This window comes from Chelonia mydas, chromosome 17, assembly GCF_015237465.2.
Source record: "Chelonia mydas isolate rCheMyd1 chromosome 17, rCheMyd1.pri.v2, whole genome shotgun sequence".
NCBI classification, from domain to species: Eukaryota; Metazoa; Chordata; order Testudines; family Cheloniidae; genus Chelonia; species Chelonia mydas.
Genome location: NC_051257.2, coordinates 6778139 through 6799197, shown reverse-complemented (window position 1 = coordinate 6799197; position 21059 = coordinate 6778139). Strand labels below are relative to the sequence as shown.

The 21059-nt window shown below is 37.9% G+C and overlaps 1 protein-coding gene across 8 annotated transcripts in view; it reads right to left on the bottom strand.

The window, feature by feature from the left end:
* The window catches only part of USP32 (ubiquitin specific peptidase 32), a 149576-nt gene that overhangs the window by 26258 nt on the left and 102259 nt on the right, over positions 1–21059 (bottom strand). For 2 of the 8 annotated variants that reach the window (XM_037880160.2, XM_043531391.1), the window contains 10 exons: positions 18786–18847; positions 18556–18658; positions 15342–15534; positions 13382–13557; positions 12403–12543; positions 8930–9047; positions 6256–6410; positions 3749–3830; positions 957–1031; positions 88–226 (listed from right to left, as the gene is read on the bottom strand). In XM_037880160.2, coding sequence (XP_037736088.1) covers positions 88–226; positions 957–1031; positions 3749–3830; positions 6256–6410; positions 8930–9047; positions 12403–12543; positions 13382–13557; positions 15342–15534; positions 18556–18658; positions 18786–18847 — 1244 coding nt within the window. Of the gene's footprint in view, positions 1–87; positions 227–956; positions 1032–3748; positions 3831–6255; positions 6411–8887; positions 9048–12402; positions 12544–13381; positions 13558–15341; positions 15535–18555; positions 18659–18785; positions 18848–21059 lie in introns of all 8 variants that reach the window. The other 6 variants (XM_037880159.2, XM_043531390.1, XM_037880161.2 and 3 more) reach the window with 3 other exon arrangements.

Sequence of the window (21059 nt, the reverse complement as noted above, 5' to 3'; positions counted from 1 at the left end):
ACATAGTCATGCTGCCTACTTTTGAAGGCAAAAAGAATTTTAAAGGGTTAAAACATTTAAATGCCAAAGGTCTCACATAAGCATTACCTGTTGAGTTCATAAAGATGTTTTCCTGAGATGAAATACCGTGTTAGAGGTTGTGTGTTACTGACACACTGGATACTTGAATTCATGAAACATGTATTACCCAGATTACTTAATCCAGTGGCACCCTTTTCAGTAGGAACTGAGGGAAAAGAGGTACAGTTATTTAACATGATATATTTTAAACACATAAGAAATAGAAGAAAAATTAATCAACGGTGAGATTTCACTAGAAGATTACAACCTCCTTCACCCTGCCCCCAATTACAAGATGTCAGTTAATGTGAAGACAACAGACCTCTGAGATAATAAGTGCCCTAAATTTTCTTTGAAGTCAACAGAAATTGAGGGTGTCTGGCAACTTGCTAGAATTAGCCCCATTATAAACCACGGAAAAGATACTGGTAATCAGTGTAATCCATGTTGTTTCTGCATCAGTAAGTAAATGATTTTCCTATTCTGCAGTAGCATTACCGTATCATTGTCATTTTTTGTTGCGTTATTCTTGTTCAATAATACCGAAGTCTTCCTTCAACTTAAAAAAACGTAATACACAGAAATATGCAAGTCTTAGATTATAAACGAGGTGAAAAGGAAGCAACTGATTTTTCCAAAAACTGTTAATCCAATTTCAAATTTAGCTGTATTCAGAGTTTGCTGACTGTTGCAGGACTTGATTACCTCTGAATTCAAACCTCAACACTTTTAGGAGCTAAATCTACAACACAGAACAAAACAAATAGAATAGTTGTAACATGTCTGCACCACTACTTTCAATCTTTATGTTAAAAACAAAATGATTCCACAAACCAGGATATTTTTTTGGTTTTTTTTTCCCTATCATACTTGTGTTACTGCACTTGAACACTTACCTTTATGTCTGTCTATTTTACTACTGTTTGCTATAAATGACATCTCCTCTGGCCAGCTCATGTCTTTGTTTCGAACTAGAAAGAAACACAGTAAAACAAGTTTTATTTTTACCTACTCCAGAGAGCTGAGCATGTAGTTAAAGTGATTTCATTCATTTCCAACTGTTTATTAAAATGTAAAAATTGGTTTATTATTTCAAGTTAGTATTCATTCTCAATTTTGTTTTTACTTTATTAACCATACATAAAGACTCCATTGGTAATCTTGAGATTTCTTTCCCATTGTAAAAGCCAATTTTCACGGTTTATTGACTTAATATTGTAAATGGCATCAGATAATTAGATAGATAGATTACAGGTCCAGATGCAATATCTTTCTCTTTAACAGCAAGATAACTTTTAATTACAAAAAGAACAGGGGTACTTGTGGCACCTTAGAGACTAACAAATTTATTAGAGCATAAGATACAGCCCACTTCATCCTATGCATCCAATGAAGTGGGCTGTAGCCCAAGAAAGCTTATGCTCCAATAAATTTGTTAGTCTCTAAGGTGCCCCAAGTACTCCTGTTCTTTTTGCAGATCCAGACTAACATGGCTGCTACTCTGAAACCTTTTAATTACAAAGGGACAATAGATTCAAATGTATTTAGATATCAGCATGAGGGGAAATTAGGACATGAAACCATGCCTCAAGGAGAGAGCAAGATTTAATTTGGTAACTTATTCATCAAGTATTCATCAAATTTTAAGCCACAAAACTCCACATTCATACCCAAAAGTAAGTTAAACGTGCATAGAGGGTATGCCTACACTGTAATTAGACACCCACAGCTGGCCTGTGCCAGCTGACTTGGGCTCAGGGGCTGTTTTATTGCAGTGTAGACTTCCAGGCTTGGGCTGGAGGCCAAGCTCTAGGACCCTGTGAGATGGGAGAGTCTCCGAGCTTGGAAGTCTACACTAGAATGAAACAGCCCCATTGCCTGAGCACCAGGAGCCGGGCCAGCCAGGAGTTATCTGCACTGTAGACATATCCAAAGAGTGTAACAGCTCTATCATTATTTTTGTTCAAAAGTTTATTTTTAAAAAGATTTTTGTGACAATATAATCAGTACAAATGCAAGGCTTGAGGCCAATGGCAGTGTGGATTAAGTTTGTACTTAATATATTCCCAAATGTAAGGGGGAAGCTCAAAAGTCTGGCATTAAAGTAGCTGAAAGGTCACAAATCTATATATCTTTCTGCCATTGACAAAGGTCCACTCCTTTTTAACTGCTGTTTCCAGTAGTGGTTAGTGTGATGCTGGCAGACCAGGTGCCAGCTCATGCCAATGCCCCAAGGCCTTACTAAAGATTGAAAATGCATAGCTGGAAACCAGTCTGGCTCACCTGTATGTTAGTATTGTTAAAACAGGAATTAGATTTGGAGATGTTTTTAGTGTTTGGACTTTATGAAATGCTTGAGATGCATTAATCTCACTTATAGTATTTGTATCCCATGTTATAAGGTGATATTTAAGTGTTTGCTCTGTAACTATAAAAGTGTTTGCAAAGAAACTGGAAACTCCCACAGTCAGGACAGAAGCATTACCAGGTGTGAAATACTAATTAATAACAAGAGGTGTCATCTCCTGCCCAACAAAAAGGCGGTCTATGGACACCAGGCAAACCATTGTGGAACATCAATGGACAAAAGACTGTTGATTGCTCTCCCCAAACCCATGAAGCGGGGACATGCACAAACACTCATCCCATCACAGCTTGAAATGTGGGGGAAAGGAAATGAAAATCCCTGTCAAAAAGCAATGGTCATCACAGGCTGGTTGGAATTTGAAGAAGGCAGTATTTCTAAGCATAAGCAAGAGATTTCCCAAGCTGCCTAGCTTGTTTTAGTCCTAAAGGACATCTAGAGCTTGCACATTACAGTAGCTTCTATTACCTTTTGAAACCCAAGACTAACTCATTTGTGTGTATGCTTACCTGCTTTAATCTTGTAAATAACTCATTTCCTTTTTCTAGTTCATAAATCTTTAGTTAGTTTACTACAGGATTGGTTACAATCTTTGGTGAGAGATCTAAGGTACAACTGACCCGGGGTAAGTGACTAGTCCGTTGAGACTGGGTGTAACTGGAATACTGTTTTGATTTTTGGTGTAAGGGACTATCTATCACAAAGGCAGGCATCTGGGTGGCAAGTTAGACCAGAGTACCCAAGGAGACCGTCTGTGACTCCATATTAAGGTTGTTAAAGTGCTTGTGGAGCTCACACTTCATACTTGGTCAGTGAAATCTAAAAATTGGGGTTTGTGCCTTGGTTTGTAACAGTCAGCCCGGAGTCTGGCATACACGTTCGTGAGCCACTCCAGACAGCTTGACACCCAAAACGTGCCAGGTGCTTTTGAAAGACAGAAGACGACACGATGCCTGCCCCCCAAAAGTTTAAAACCTCACCCATTAGGGACTGAAACATGCAGTGCCATTTCATGATCTGCTGCTTTCTAAATATGCTGAAGTATCACAGAGTGCATTCTTGCAAACCTTCGTAAATAAAAGCTTTTCTGTGTTTTTTCAGGAGGAGGTGGTGTTGGAGAGGCTGCTTTGCTCTTAATTAGTACTGTAAGCATTGTGGACTGTTCCTGAGATTTTCTTTGTAAGCCAATAATTATATAAGGGATGTATAAGTTTTGTTCCCAAAGCACGGCATATGTTTGACATAGAAAAATTATATATGTCTAAAATATATTTGTTGATCTTAATGCAGAAACTAATAAATCTTCATTAACCATTTTTATACCTTCTATTACTAAGTGCTGCTCATCTTGGATTTTCAGGTATTCTAACATATGATCCTCATCATCCAGAAGAGTAAGATAGTTCTGCAAAGAAAAAATTACTGTTTGTTTCCTGTGTTTAAAAAAATTCAGAGGCTATTTTAAATTTTAATCTTAAAGTAACAGGACTCAGAGTATTAGTCATTTCAGGACATACATTGGTTACCAGCTCCTTACTTGCATACGTTAATTAAACAGAGCTACTTACTTGCATCTCCAAAAGTATCCACTGGCTTTTTAGATAAAACTTAAAAGGTATGTATGTTTTTTTCCTTATAATGAGGATAGTGGCATATTGGATAAAACACTAGCTAATTCATAATCAAGAGTAGGTTTTAAGAGACATGGGCAAAAACAACATGGTCTATGAAAAAGCAAACCAGGAAACAATGACATCTAGCTAAGGTAAATTATTGCAAATTCCAAGTTGTAATCAAATGTGTTTTTCACAAATGCCTATGGGATTTAAGAGAACATCATTGACCATGAATGGCACTAGTGCTCTTAAATCCTTTCAGCACTTTTCAAAATCTTCCCCTACATTAACTATTCACTGGCTTCCTCGAGCTGATTTGACTTCAATATGTGGTCTCAGAAGTTTTATCATCTTCCATCCTCTCCTCCTTATTAGGACATAGGGAATCTCCATTTATAGATCCTCCCCTAAGGGATGTCCGAACCACGTGCTCTGTCGACTTTCCCTCAGGCACCTGTCAGCTTTCCCCGCAGTAAGTAAATAGGTGTGTAGGTAAATTCTAAGGATACACTCTGGCAGCATTGACTTATACAGTCTCTTATTTAGGAAAATCTTTTTTCTTTTGACTATGAGCTATTATATTATGCTGTTTAAGCAAAGAAATATTAATCTATTACATTCTGACTCCCCCTCCATTTTTATCTTCGTTAGTTATCTGTGATTTACAAAATAGGACCAGCATGACGCACATTTGGCGTTGGTCTGCTTTTATTTTTTCCAGTGAAATCTGTAGAAAAGCCACATAAGCAGATTAAACATTTAGGATGTTATTCAGTAAAAAAGGAGCTCTCTTTTTTTAATGGTAGTCTCCAAATTTTGGATCGGCTTGATTCCTATGTGAAATGTGGCAACAGGCAATAAGCCCCCAAATAATTCCTTTTTCAGACACTCGAGATACCAAGTGACAAACAGCCACTTTTAGCCAAAGAAACAATTCTATTCTTCTGCCTATTCCACAGTTTTAAGTTAATGGACAAATACTACACAAAAACTAATGAAGGTAGTTCTCTCCAATCAGAATAAATAATAAATAATAAATTAATAAATATCAGTGCAGAAATGCTGTATACACCATTAGGCATAGTTGTTAATTTCCTGGAACAACCTTTCTTATGGTGACTGTCATGGTTTCTTCTTTTCCTCATAAGCATATAGCTACATGAGGATCTCCATATCTAACATCACTTCCTATGAAAGCAATTGTAGTGTGTGACGGGAGGTCCATTTGGGGAGACATAGTTCTAGTGCAAATGGCCAGTGTGGACTTTTCTACATTATAAAACTTCAATATGTTTGGACACAGCTGTGAAGAATTGAGTTCCCTGACATGATGGTTACAATAAATTTGCAGACACTGTAGATCAGGGCAAACTATGTTCCTCATTGCATCAACTATTCCAGGGGTTCTCAAACTGCGGGTCGGGACCCCTCAAGGGGTCACAAGGCTATTACACGGGGAGTCGTGAACTGACAGCCTCAACCCCAAACCCGCTTTGCCTCCAGCATTTATAATGGTGTTAAATATATAAAAAAGTGTTTTTAATTTATAAGGGGGGGGGGGGGTCGCACTCAGAGGCTTGCTATGTGAAAGGGGTCACCAGTGCTAAAGTTTGAGAACCACTGAACTATTGTAATTCTTCACTGACATATTCTAACAGCAATGTTCTGCAAGGCAGTAATTTCCCTTTACTATCGACACTTGTGTATATTCTGCTTTGTATATTAAAATTATTTAAAATGCAAACACATGAAGAAAGAATGGTTCCTGGATGGCTGCTGACATATTGAAACTGACAGCCTACATGTAACAGGCCGCACCTGAAGGAAACACATTTTCTAATCTACCTTTAAAGTGGGTGCTATGATGCTACAAATTAGCTCTAAAAATTCAACAGAAGAGGGCTCAGTTGTAATTACATCAGAAAGAAAACCAGGATATATGTAACTTAACATCAGTCTTACAAAGAAAAATTTGCCACATTCTTCACCAAGCAAATCTAAAGATTTCAATTTCACAGCTGGGAGCACATATGAAAACTAACATGCAGGTGGTGGGTCAAAGTCTTTAGTGTCACAACCATTCTGGCCCAAAATTTTCAGACCAAAGTGTGTAAATAGTAGCTACAGCACATGCATCTCTGAATTTGTGTGTTTAGCAGTTTTCTGAAGAGTGAAGATATACACAGCATTTAAAGTCCTTAAAGGTTAAGTTACCTCACTATTGTATAACCACAGCCGCATATCCTCCTCTTTTATACGTAGCCTCTGGGACAGATATTCATGTATCTCTTTAATAGTCTGCATCCGACTAAAGCAGCCTGTGTAAGCCAACACTCGTTTTAAAGGAGCACTGGGAGAAGGTACATTCCCTGTGTCACAATCACAAGAAAAAGGCCAAGATGTTCATAACACACATCTGTACATACAGCAACAGGCAGATGAGTTTAATAAGGTTATTCTACAATATACACATTCAAATAAATGCATTTTGTGAAAAAGGAGTACACAGAGCTACTTATGTTATGGTGTTAATATGGGCCATATTGCAATCTTAATAAATCTTAACCCTTGGTCAACTTGCCACATAAAAACACCCAATATAACTTGGCTAACTTCCATTACCATATTACCATGAGCAGTAACCCTCCCTCCCTGCTTTCTAATAGCAGGGCATTCTAGAGAGGCTGTCCTCGGCAAGACTTCATTACTTTTACAAAATATACTACAGCAATTACCACCATACTATGAAGTAGCAAAACTGATCTGATCTGTTTCTTTAGAAGACAAGATATGGAAGGCAAGAGGTAGAGGTTTTCTTTTGTTTTTTAATTAAACTAAAAAAAATTCCTTCATGAAACCTACTCTTAGAAAGCATGTTATATGTAAAGGAAAAATGTGAAAAAATCAGTTTCACTGTTCTTTTCTGGGAAGCAGCACTTCACTGCACCTCTTCTACAGAGATGAATGTTGATCTGTGAAGATTAAATCAGTCTGGAAGCTTAGAACAAGATTACTCTCTAACAGACACAGGCTGCACAACACATTTTGGGAAGATGGCTAGGAATTCAACACAGTTTCTCAAGATTCACTCAGATATGTCTGCAAAACTAGTTGACTTTGTCAAGTCAAAAATGTCATTATTGGCAGGATTCAATATATGTAGCTGATCTTCGGATAATGTACTTGCAAATATCGGGTTTGAAAAAAATGAGACCAACGTGACCTTTTTTCTATTTTTCTGGGGCTTTTTCCAGTTTAAAATTAAAACGTTTTTCCTTCAGTGCACACCCTGACTGAACAGCTGTATTACTTTAAATAAACTGAAGGAGCAGTATAGTTACAGTTCAGTTGTAAAAAGATTAAAAGAACCCAATATACAGCATTATGATACGGAATGACACTACATACTACGGCACTGAAGAGCAAAACTAAATCACAATCATTTTATAAATCAGCAAAGCATCTGTTTTACCGTAAAATACCAAGCAAAGGACTACAATTTTTTTAAACACAAAAAAGCATTTTCTGCAATTAAAGATGAGAGGATTAGTTGTAAGATTACAGCAAGAAAGCATATTTGAAAAAATTCGAAGATTAATATTTGATTCAACAAATAATTAGTGCAGAGCAAAATAATTCCAAATCAAGATTAAATTTGGCATATCAGAAGAACCGATGTATTTGAATTAGAAATGTTTAGGTACCAAACAAAGCAGTTTCCATTATATAAAATTAAGTAGTAAAAAATGTTTTTGGATACTAGGCGGTTTCTATAGCGCAACTTGATCAAGCAGGCAGCCACTAATTATACAATAATTTTGGGATTGTAATATTACCATATTTTGCAGAATTTGTCAAAGCAGTGAAAAATCGAGCATCTGCCTGAGTTTTAAACAGACACTGACTAAAAGGTCAATGTCCTTCCAGGTTCTGATTTCCAGTGATCAGTTCTGCTGGCACCTGTACATGCACTAATACACATGTGCATGCAAATCTCAATTTGTGCGTCTCCTGCCACACGGCATGCCAACACTGGAGATTTGCTCGGACACAAATTGTAGGAGTTAGGTATGCAATTGCGTATACAAACCTGATAATTGAAAATCAGACCTCTATCATGCCTTCTCAACCTGTCTGTAAAATACTATGAAACTAAAGGCTACACACTTAGGGTCCAGGACCAGTGTAATCTTAAAATGAGAATAGAGATTGCAATTATGGGGTGTTAGCTGAAATCTAGATTTTCCACTAATCTTACCTGTATGTATTTTCATCCTCTTGCACAAATGCAGCCTTTGTTTGCAAATTGTATCAAGTAAAAGACTTCATATTTCACTTGCCCTATCACTTCTTATCAAGTATTAAATATGTGAGTTCGAGACTAATTACCTGGTTAACTCAGAACCACTCAATTCACTGTTAAGTGTGAACCAGCAGCTGGATGAACACCGTTGATTTATTACAATGTAGTATTGTATGTTAGGGGACTACATAAAATAAATTCAGATATAAATATTCTATAACTACACAGACTGCAGACAAGGAAAATAAGATTGTCTTCCCCAACTGTTTGTTTTAAGCAGTGCTCATTTCCTCACTCTCACATCACCAATCTGAAATGTGTTTAATAACTACGCAAGTGAACTCACTTAAAAACTGAAAATGCCCCAGTCTCTCCTCTTTGTACAAGATCTTGATAAAAGCAATTTAAAGTTTTACCAGTCACTCATTCTGCTTTACAATCGATTAAAAGATGTATAAGCACAGTGGCAGCAAGCTTTTATTGACCTGGGTCTCGCTTTTTTAGAAACTGCGCAGTTGTGTTCTTGCTGCATTCTTACGTTACCTCTAGGTAAATGATGGGGAAACATTCTCAGGCTCATCATACCCATATTCACCCAGATGTTTGATTGCTGTGTTCGAGTGGCAGGTTGCTGTCTCAGAAAGAGCAGATAGCGAGGAAATAACTCTAGCTCAGCGACGCCAGTTTTGCTGTTTTTGATCACCTAGTGAAGACATTTAAAGAAAATTTCAGAGACTTCCCTTCTGAGTCTTCAGGAAGTCCCAAAATGAACCTCTGTAGGGGGCAGAGGCCTGGGAGATCAAAGTACCATACTGAAAATGTACCAGATAAGAATGGACTTTTGGGACAATATGTCTTCAGTTAATTTCCTGGGGAGGTTAATGCAAAAACCCAGCCTTTGGAAGCTACTCCCTGAGAACTGGGTCACTGTCTGCTGATTACCAGTTTCCTACAGATGAGATCAAAGGCTCAAGCGATACAAAGAAACAGGTGAACTGACCAGCTTGGGTTCTGGCTCTGAATCTGAGACAGTTATGAACTTGAAAAATCCAGTTGTCGGTTTTGAAGAACTGTCACCAACCAGAGCCTGAGATGAGAGTTGGGGGTGACCTCTGCTGAAGCTTTTTAGCATGTGTGTAGGTTCTTTTATTGTTTTAATATGTTTTCAACTTAAGAATAAATGTGCTTGGTTAGAAGCAGTGTGTTAACTTGTAACTGCAAGCAATACACTGATCACAGCTTCTTGAGAGAGCAAATCACATATGCTGGCCTTTTAGAAACTCTGGCTTGCTGGGGATATCACAGTGTAGGCAGGGAACTGTGCAGCCTTAAAGAACACCTGGACAGGAGGAAGTGAGATGAGGGTCTCTGCACAAGAGAGGTGATGGCTGGGAGCTGGAAACCTTTAAGTGGGCGCCCTCAAGCAACCACTGAGGGGGAGTGCAGGTGCAGTTACCCTGAAACTGTGACAGACGTCTCTTCTAACATTGCTCAAGTATGTTCGTTTGTGTTGTGTGTAAAATGCTGAGGCCTTTTCTAAACTACGAGAGGTGTTTGTTTCCATGGAGATCATGTGCAAGGAGGACAACAGAAGTCAGTATGGTTGTACTGTAAAATACTGCTACCATTATAGATCAGACAACTGTATAAACTCTTACAACCAACCCTTCTCACCAGCCATAACACTGAGTATTTAAAAAAAACATCCTGAAAGAAAACAGTTTAAAAATCTGGTCAGAAACAAAACATTTAAAATACTGAGGATTATTGTAGTAGTTGCTTTCATCTGAATGGACCCCCAAATGCTATGAAGTTTACTAAATCAATTGTACGCTATACACAAACAGTCCTCGAATTATAAGATTCTATCTGACCAGCAGGGTGAGCAATACTGAGTTCCTATAAAAGAAAGCTTCTTGAAGGACAGGTGCCACTTTAAGGCTCCAGGGCTACACAGGATTCATGTCACCCACGAAATACAGTCATCTCTGTGGCAAAACCTAGTACCGGTTAAGCAATGCACAGCAATTTTACGCAAGAGTTCAGAACCTGTAGTAACAAACAGTCCATCCAAGAGAAGTGGGAGGGCAGATTTTTAGATGTAAACTTCACAGAAGGATGGAATTTGGGGAGGAGACAGGTTCACATCTCTGCTCTTGTACAACTTCTAACTCCATGGGCGTGGTGTCAATTTTATGCCTTCTACAAGCGAGGAACTACAGCAACACAATGCCCTTTCCAATGCTTTTAGCTTTAGTTTCACTGACAGTTGAGCACTTGGCTTTGAAACCCTTCCCCTTAAACTGATCTACGGAAGTATAGCCCATGTGTCTGACTAGAACTGACTTAAAGATCCCTGTAAGGAACCTGTAACGTCAACAGAATTTTAAGAAAGTTTCAAATTCCTTCGAATTAATAAATCTCGCTTAATTTTTCTTGATTTGTTTAATTAGTTTTTGATACATTCTGATTAATAATTTATGTATGCCATAGTTAAACTGCATAATACAGCTCTAACAGCATGACCTGTTAAAAGTCATTTTGTAACGCTATATATATTTACTGTGCAGTAGCTAAAGGAGACTTGTGAGACAATTGTATATTTTAACAGTAAATATCCTCATTATTCACTTCTGTTTCAGAAATACTCTGTTGCTAAGAAATCACTCAGTAGGATAACAAGAGACGTCAACATAATCCATTTATACTCAATTCTATCTACAGTAGGCAGTTTTTGATAGCATGGGGCTGGACTTGAGGTCCCAGGAGGTCCCTTCCTGTCCCTATGTCCCTATCTACATTTGAAAGTAAAAGTGACCTTAAGATACAAGGCAGAATTTAAATTGTTTAGAAACTGCCATGTTTGAATATCGTAAATGCCACTGATATTTACAAATACATCTTTACCCTCCCCTCAGTTTAAAACATTAAAAAAAAAACAGGAGCACCTTGCAGAGTAAGAGACCCATTACTAAGTAACTTTTTACGGCAAGTTAGTAAGTGAACATATGCAGTAAAATTCCATGAGCACTGATTCATCATGACACCGATTCATAAAAGAAACTTTGTTGTTTTCATCTGGAGAAAGAGTATCTTAGGTTTAATTATTTATAATGTTTCTTAATAATCATACTATAGTATGTTTGTAAAGGTAACTGACTAAGTAATGTGAAAGCTCACTACAGCCCTCCGCTATCAAGTCTTTGCTGAGAAAGGGCTATGCTATCAGGCTTGATGGAAGAAGGATTGGGGTTGTACATTAGGAAGAGGAAGAATTAGAACAAGTAAAACTTTCAGTGGTTGTTAATTTAAAAGAAATAGGCAATCACTGTTCTGTAAGAATAATCATTAATGGAACAAAGCAACTTCTACAATGTTAGCAGTTAACATGGCACAAAAGAAATATAAAAGACCTGGGAGTGAACACCGGGTACAGGATCTGTTCAAAATACAAAGCATTATTTATATTGCCCCAGCACCAAATGGCTCCCGTGAGAATTCAGAGTCAGACTCTGTAACACACAAAACAGTAGCTCTTTGGGGCAGGTGCTATCTAAAAAATAGGTGTTTTTTTGCATTGGCTGGCTAACAAGGATTACAAATTCTTCAAGACAGGGGCCATGTGTTCCCGTGCATTTTACAGTGCCTAGCACAGTGGGGCCTCCTAACTCCAATTAGGATTTTTTGGATGCTGCAGCAATATAAAACATCCCCAGGAGACCTAACTGTAGACAACATGGATCACTGTAGAGAAGGTAGGTGGACCTTTGGAGTGAGAACAGCTTACACCCATCTCCCATTTCACACCCCCTTGAAATAACTTATGGAAAGATAATTATAGCCATAGATTGGCTGACGGAAGCAAGGTTGAAATGCAGAGAAAATCTAGAGGGAATAACACTTCAGATTAACTCTGAAACCTTTTGTCAACCAATTGACATTGTGAGACTTGCCCCAGAGGGGAAGATCGATAAGTGGATGTTTAGGCACAAAGGATTGTTAGCATACATGACTCCAGAGTCTGTCCCAAATAAACAGTGGCTATATTCATTACTTACTGGTCTAGGTAATGCCAGGTTTGCCCCATACCAGTGGTAAAGGGCTCTCCATACTGGTTCTGGTACCATTTTATAATCCCTCCCTTCAACCAGATGTGGAGATCGTTTTAATCGTCCGCCTTCCAGTGTTAATGATGCAGCCTTCAAACAAAAAAGGGTGGTGACAGGACTTAAATGGAGAAAATAGCCCACAGCTGCAAAGATTTCAGCTCATGAATTCTAGAACATGTTTTAATTATTTAAATATGCTAGCAAGTGGCAATTACCACCTGTCTTTCATACTGGAAGAAAGTATTTAATTTAACAATTATGTTTAATTTTTACTATTAAATACTTCTCTAAAAGGGACAAGATAAAATTCCTATTTTCCCCCATTTCTTTACTACCACCATCAGGTTATTATTATTTATGTTTCAACATTTATACTGTTAACTGTTTGCATTTCACCCAACCTGAACAGTGAAACTAGACTGGTCAGTTTAATTTTCAATTTATACTCCATTTGTTCTTTCTGGTTCACGTGCACAGGTACAACAGCATTATGTTTGGGTTGATAATGCTGCAAGGATATGTTTAAATACAAAAGTGTTTTCAATATAATTGTTAAAATGTTATTTTCATGAAAACATTTCCACCCGTTTTACTATATTTTGGAAAGCCACTTAAACACAGCCGTAACTTTTTCCTCCTGGAAACTACTTCACAGTGGCCTTTTAAATAAATAGCAAAATAATTTCTGTAGTAAAAGTCAGAACACTGATTACTACACTGCAAATGGTAGATCATACTCAATTTTTTGTTTTGTGGCCAACAAAATTGTGCCAAAGTAATATTAAACTAGAAATTAAGTGACAATTGAGAGCTAGTTTTGTCCTGTTGCCTGATTATCTAAATAATAAATTAAGTTTTTACAGCTAGACAATTGGGATAAAGATTTATCAAACATTTTCCTGAATTTCCATAGGTCAGTCACATTTACCTTGACTGGTTCTTGTGTTACAAGTGGTTGGTTATCAATAGCTCCTGGTCTTTGTGGATTAAGTTGTAGCAATATATTTCCACTGGATCCAAGTAAACACTGATTATTATTGTCCGAAGTGTTATGTTGCCTAGCAAAACACATATCGGCTGCTGGAGTACTGGAGTAAAGAAAACCTGTAGAAGAAATGAGTAATGTGTCTCAATTTTAGTTTAAGTTACATCCCATAAACATGAGCGCATCAATTAGAAAATAAGGATAAACTTCTCTGTTAAGATTGTGGCGAAAGTTTCCCCTCAAATAGTACTTGAGTTGTACCAAAGATATATAAATGGGTCCAGGTAACAGAGCACAAAACGTGCATCTGCATCTGAAAATGGGGACTGGAGTGTAAGATAACTGTATTCCCAAATTAATATTTGGGTATACAAATACCAGTTTCTGGGCACAGTAGCCGGCAGCTCAGGTATGCTGTTACCTAGCTGTGTATATGGTAACTGATATCTAGGTTTCACAATTTATCCCTGTTCATAAAGAGTAACAGGAACAGAGACATGCACAGTAATGCTGTTATATTCTTGGCACCAGACAAGGCAAGTGCCTATCTACATACAGAACCACCTATTGGCTGAATAATGCAATACAGAAATAATGAGGCCTGGCTTCTGGGCTCATAATCAGAAGCAAGCAGTTGGCTTTATTAACTGTGAAACACACAGCTGTGGGTGGCTCCAGCATGAGGAAAAAAGATAGCTTGTTCTGATCCAGAGAATACAGTATATGTAACCATCCTATTCTTGAATGCCAAATAAAACTGAATCTATTTCCCCATGTTAAGTATCCTCACACCTTCTTGTCAACTGTCTGAAATGGGCCATCTTGATTATCACTATAAAAGTTTTTTTTCTCCTGCTGATAATAGCTCATCTTAATTAATTAGCCTCTTAGAGCTGGTATGGCAACTTCCACCTTTTCAAGTTCTCTGTATGTATATATATCTTCTTACTGCATGTTCCATTCTATGCATCTGATGAAGTGGGCTGTAGCCCATGAAAGCTTATGCTCAAATAAATTTGTTAGTCTCTAAGGTGCCACAAGTACTCCTGTTCTTTTTGCAAATAAAAGTCAGTTAGCTTTCAAGAAAGAAAATCTGTCTCAAATTCTGTCAAGATTTTGCTACCAACAAGATGGCAGAATTTTTTCTGCAGCTGGATTGGTGACATTGAAGTGGGGAGAAAGGAGAGGACAATAGGTAACTCTGAGATGGCCCCTAAAAAAGCAAGAGTAGAGCATCACTTTGAGTGACTGTTCGATTGGCTGGAGTTAAGGAGTGGGGGGGAGGAGTTGAGGTATACAGCTTGCCTGGGCTTTTAAAGAGTCAGTTTGGCTTGGGAGATGGCACAGGGTTGCATTAGTCTGAAAAGATTTCGTTCAAGATAGACAAAGGCTTATCCTAACTCTGGAGATTTGTACTTTAGCTGGGAGACGTATTGTTATGATATTGCTACAGGGACTTTTGTAACTTAAATTATTTCAGTTCCTATAGAACCTAAAATTAAGACATATATTGTCCTATATTTTTAATGCCTCAGTCTTTTTCTGCACCTTTTGCCTTCACAGGGAAAGTGATCTGAGGGCAGATCATTGCATGATGACAGACAGAACTTTATGGGAAATGGAAAACATTATTTTGGAAAATTACAATGATGGGATGATGATGATGAAAACAATGTTGAGAATAATTAATAGCATATAGGGAGAAATGTGTTATTTAAGTAATCCTGTCCTCTTTTACCTACCAACCAGACTCAAATGCACTATGACACCAACAGTGCATACACAGCTCATTTTTTTAACTTCAGTCTCGCTACCTTTTAGTCTGGAGGAACCCATGTAATATTTAGATCCCTCGAGACCCATCCTAGATTAAACCTCTATGGGAACAAGATTTTATGCTTACTGCTGGTAGTAGTCTCTGAGGCTTCTGATGCAGTAGAAATATTATCTGAAAACTTTTCTTCTGTGACAGAAAAGTAATTTAGACCTCCTGTTTTGTCTTCTCTCTGTTCTGATGTATGGATTGCAGCAGCTACGAGTGAATTCTTACCTCCACTCAAGACAGATGAAGGTTCTATCACAACAGGGTTAGCATCCTATAATTGTTAGAGAAAGAGAAAAAGGTGAACTATTGGCCAACATAAAACTGGAAATTTAAAATCACTCATGTACAGAGTTAATACACCAGCATACATTGTACCAACATTACTTTTAAGGATCTCAAAATGTTCTATAAAAAGATATTTTCCCATCTATACCATGAGGATAACAGAGTTATTCACCATCCAAATCACCGGAATAAGTATTTATATACTATACTGATGCATGTTACAGACAACTATAAAACAGATAAGACTGCTTTGTTCTGTCTAAGAACCTGGAAATGGCATGTTTATAAGCAGCTACAGTTATCTGCTATAAACATTTTAAGATCATCTAATTGATAATTGGTTGTAGAAGTCATCTCTATTGGAGGGGTTGGGGGGCTTGGATTGTTAAAAGCTCTGAACAGCAATGAAAAGTTAAGTTCAATTAAGTCTGTGAATAAATGTAGGGCTTCTGAAAGTGAACAGCTAAGTCCATTGGGCTAAGCAGGCATGGCATGAGTTATGCACACTTTCCTCACATCTACAGCTAGGCAGGAAACGATTTTCTTTTCCTGTCAATGTTTTCGAGGTGAATACATTTTCCTGTTCCACACTGGGACACAACATAAACCTTTCTAAGTTTTCTATAAAAAGGAGAGACCGGCCATAGCTCAGGGATTAGGACACGCATCTGGGATGTGGGAAACCTAGGTTCAAGTTCCTACTCTGTTTGAATCCAAGCTCGTCCCCATCTCAGGTGAGCTTCCTAACCACTGCTGTCTTCAGATATTTTCCATTTTGAAGGTTCAGTTCAGATTTTAATAATTTCAATTATACTTTAATATCACAAGAGGCTGGGAAAAAGCAACTAGTGAAGGAACAAATTAGAACTATTTTGAGACCATAATGGAGAAATCTGGATAGGAAAAACAAGTAGGTTACTATGGTATAGTGTTTCAATTAGCAGCCATGGAAAACTAGGACAAGCCCATAGTTTTATGGCTCTATAATGGATGTACTCAGCCTACACTAATTTAACTGTAGATTTTGACTGATACTTGTTCAATACAAATCACTTTATGTTTCAATTAGATTTCTGGAAAGGTTGCAAATGGAGTTGTTTTAATGTATGTTAAATTTTCCTTTAGTACAACTTCCCTACTCTGTGGTAAAAAGCAATCATTACAAGAAAAAAAAAAATGGACTTAATTTTAATTCTCGGTAACAGTTTCAAAATATGAAGTTCACTACACCTCAGCCCCAGCTGCAAAATGCTCTCCTACTAACCTAGGCAACTAAAGAAAATTGTCAGGAAAATTTAACTTCGTTCCTTACTTGTCTGCATTAGAGTTAGGCTAAAACTTAAACCATGGACATTACAAAATGCTGCTTCACTAAAAGATTGGATTCCTGGTCTTCCTCTTTGGAGAAACAGCACTGAAAAGGCAATCTGGCTCACCCTTGGGGCAAGGTGCAGGAGAGACCTCCTGTCATCCAAAAGCAACACATCTACCCACTTAAGAAAAAGGTATTGACAAGGTTTGAAAAGAGTCCCATTGAGTTTAGAACAATAATAGCCACCAGAGGAAATCTCCAGAGGTTAGAAAGCAGAAGAAAAAATGGGAAATAATCAGAGCTTAAGAGAGACATGGAATGTCCTTACATCCTCAACAAAAAGAAAATGTATGCAATGGACACTACTGCATTACTGCAAGTACTGCACTACTGCAAGAGTGAAAAAAGGGAAGACCCATTTAAAGTTGCATCTGAACAAGATTTACTTGCAAATTCTTGGCTTGTTTTATAGCATCATCATCATCGAATAAAGGCAAATTAGCATAAAAAGTAATATGTTCAACTGAACAACAGTGCCCTTGACATAATCCTCTTGTATGTATCTGTAGAGTCCTGTGTAGTTCTTTAATATTTTCTTTACATGGCAGCAGAGTACACATGCCTGTAAGCCACTATGTTGTATAGAGAATCTCACAAGTGCTGGAGTTAAGCAAGGTATTAGGTATGAAACCCTATATGCTTTGAATAAATCACACTATAGCAAGGATCAAATTACTCAGCATGTCAAGCAAGCCAAAACATCCATTAAGTCAACATTTGTCCAGCTTGTCATGTATGAGCAACAGCTGTATTAAATCACTAATTAACAGTGCACGCTTTCTAATCTTTACATTTATAAAGCAAGTCACATTTTTATTTATAAGACATCCTCTGCTAACTATTAATATACTTCCTCTTCTGAGAAGCAACTTATTTCACTTAGTTTTCTCCATTTGTGGTTGAGTGAACTGCGAATTATTTTTATTCTGGTCTCAAACAAGTCTTAAATAGATTTTTTTTCCCCCCACATGTGTATCAAGCTGGCAAAGATGTTCTCATGTGCATGCTTTTATGGTAAAGTCTTCAAGGAACATAGCCTCACTTCAATTCACTTTCAAGAGGTTTTGGTAACATACCTTTTAAAAAAAAAACCCCACCATGTACTTTGGCTACTTCTCCTTTTCCATCATTGCTACTTATCAGGATATTTGTATATAAATCAAATCATAATCAAACTCCCCCTGAGTTCATTCAGAAAAGGCACAATGGATTATTTGTGACACACACAAAAAAATCACATCCATTATTATAATTGGTTATGTTAAAAGCTAACTGGGTTGTGATATTACCAAATAAATCAGACAGAACAAGGAGGCTGTATATTGGCAAGAGGACTCTTATTGGAAAAACTATCTTAAAAAGCTGCAATGATGGGAAAGAAAATGCAGAATAAGTATGACAGCCCAATGGGATCTTAGTGAGAAGTTTAGTATGCAACAGCGATTCTCTAAATCAATTTGTTTCCTGAAATGGATGAGGGATATTTAATTTCTAGCATTCTTTTTTATTTACTCATTGGTTAATTGATTAAGCAAGCATTTTGCTCTTCCTTTCCTGTTGTATCAACACATGCACAAATGGAACATCAAAATGTTGAAATCTCACTGTGTTAACATGAACTACTGCCAAACTTACATATTTGACATATTCTTTCCATTGCTGCCACCATTGCATTGCGATGAGAAACCAGTTGTGCCCTGGCTGGAGACCATATCTGCTTTCCCGTTCTAACCAACCCCTACAGACAAGAATTAAGAAAACAATACAATCAAAGACATTACTTGAAACATGACAGTTAAAGAAAAAAAGCCAACTACTGAAATGATGGAAACCTATTAAAACAATTTTTTCAATAAAATGCATACCTAATAATTTGTCCTTCCTCTTCTGGGGTAGCAGGTCTTAAACCCAAAACTATATGGCAAACCTACAGAGAGAGAAAGGGAGGCAAATCATACCATGAAGATGTAAGACTGTCAATGCAACAGTAGGTAAGAAGTAATAAGGGCATCTTCCACACAGAGACCTCTTTCAGAAACAGCATTTGGATGGTGATAGATTTCAAATGAACACAACATTCAGAGCCAAGTGTATTTTTTTGGTGGTTTTAGCCAAGCAAGTCATATATTCAACTCCCAAACTCACATGATCCTGTTTGTACTATTTAGCCGAAGGTAAGCCCCAACTTAGACGCCCAAAGGAGAAAGAAAAAGGAAGGGTTAACTAAAAAAAAATTTTTTTTTTTTTAAAAAAGGTCTCTCTCTTGAACTTACTCTACACAAGAAAAAACACGGAGGTTCCAGTCATCAACTACAATAACATTTACCCCTAAACTGTAACCAATTTTAGTAAACGAATCCGACCCAACTCCCGACAAAGGAGAAGAAGACAGCTGGGTAATACAGTATTTAGCTTAGTACTTTTATAGGTCTTCTCCTCTGCTGATCTGAAAGTGCTTTAAAAGGAGGGCAAATATCATTACCTCTATTTTGCACGTGAGGAAACTGAGGACTTGCCCAAGGCCATTCAGTGACAGAGCCAGAATCAGAATCCATGCCTCCAATTCCCAGCCCAGTGACTGGTTAGGGCTTTAGACTCCCCTATAAAACAACAAAGGAGTGGCCACCCTGCTCCAAAGAAAGTTCACGCTGTCTGCAGTTTATCCCACTACTGGTGCATGTCAATAACAAAGATCTATCTAAGCTTGTCCACACTTAAGGATTCCCTGTAGAAACATCGATATTCCTAGAGCTCCCTTTCATCTATGAATCAATCCCATCTCCCTGATTATCTTCCCTAGCGTAAGCTAGCTGCATTAGTTACAAACACAGCATCTTACAACAGAGTTTTAACACCTGCTAACTGGGTTGCTCAAAAGAAGAATCCTGGCCATCACGTTATGAGGGAGGAAAGAGAAAAGAATCAGAGAGAAAGTAAATCAGTTTCAATACCAATATAGTATTATCAAAATTAATTTGTCTATTAATAATGTATTTCACATGAAATTAATGTTGCTGGTTATTAATGATTGTATGTATTACAGTAATACCTAAGAATGAACCAAGAATGGAGCCCCACTGCTTGGCACTGGCTACACACAGTAAAAGACAATCCCTGCCCCCAAGACCTTGCAGTCTAAAACAGACAAGAGACAGGATGGGGGAAAGTCATAGAACCCACAGCAGAATGAACAACTTGAAACTTCAAGTTAGTTCCACTATTATTATTTTTGAGGTGGCCTGAAGTGGAAAGAAAAGTGAAACGAGAGAGAACATTGAAGGGAAGTCGAGTGCAGGGACAGGGCGGGGGAAAAGGTTCCTCTCTGCAGTTCAGCCTCCCCCCAGGCTACCTGGCCCGGGGAGGGACCTGGCGGTTAGTTTCCCCAGAGTGGAAGGTTCCGTCTGCATCCATGTGTGTGCTAGGGAAGGGATGGCTATAGCTGGACCCCATTTTACCCCTTTTCCTCCCAGTGCAGCAGTCCCTGATTTGGCTACTTCTGTACCTGCTCCTATAGGTTGGAACCTCTCTGCAGTTGCTCCCCAATAACACATGGGGAAAGAGACCACCCAGAGTGGGGGGAGGGGTGGGTCCTCCCCAATAGACTGTTTAGTCTTTGAGCCAGTTTCCAGATTGGTTGCTCCTCATTACATGTTTTATAGCCTCTTTTCATGTGTCTTTTGAAGCTATCCATTTGAAACTCAGCTGGAGATGTCTAACGATTGGTGGAGCAACTGATTTAAATTGATATTACAGTGTGAGAGCTGGTATTCTAATAATCTGAACAAAAGAAAGGCCATTAGCTGCTGGGAAGTGACAGATTCCCCAACAACTATAACACAGCTGGCTCTGATGTTAGGTTTTTTTTTTTTAAACTAATGCTATAGTGTACTAGCATCAACTTCTTCAAATAAGCCACTCCTGCTGTTATCAAACCAATTTGTTGAAAGGCTTGATTTAAAGTAATGAAGACTAAATAAACAACAAATACTTCACACTTTCATAGCACTTTCCATTTGTACAGCCCAAGGTCTTCACTAAGGCTGGTAAGCATTATCACCATTTTACAGATGGGGACCTGAGGCACAAAGAAGTTAAGTGACTGCACAAATACATCAGCGGCAGAATTAGTGTCCTCATCC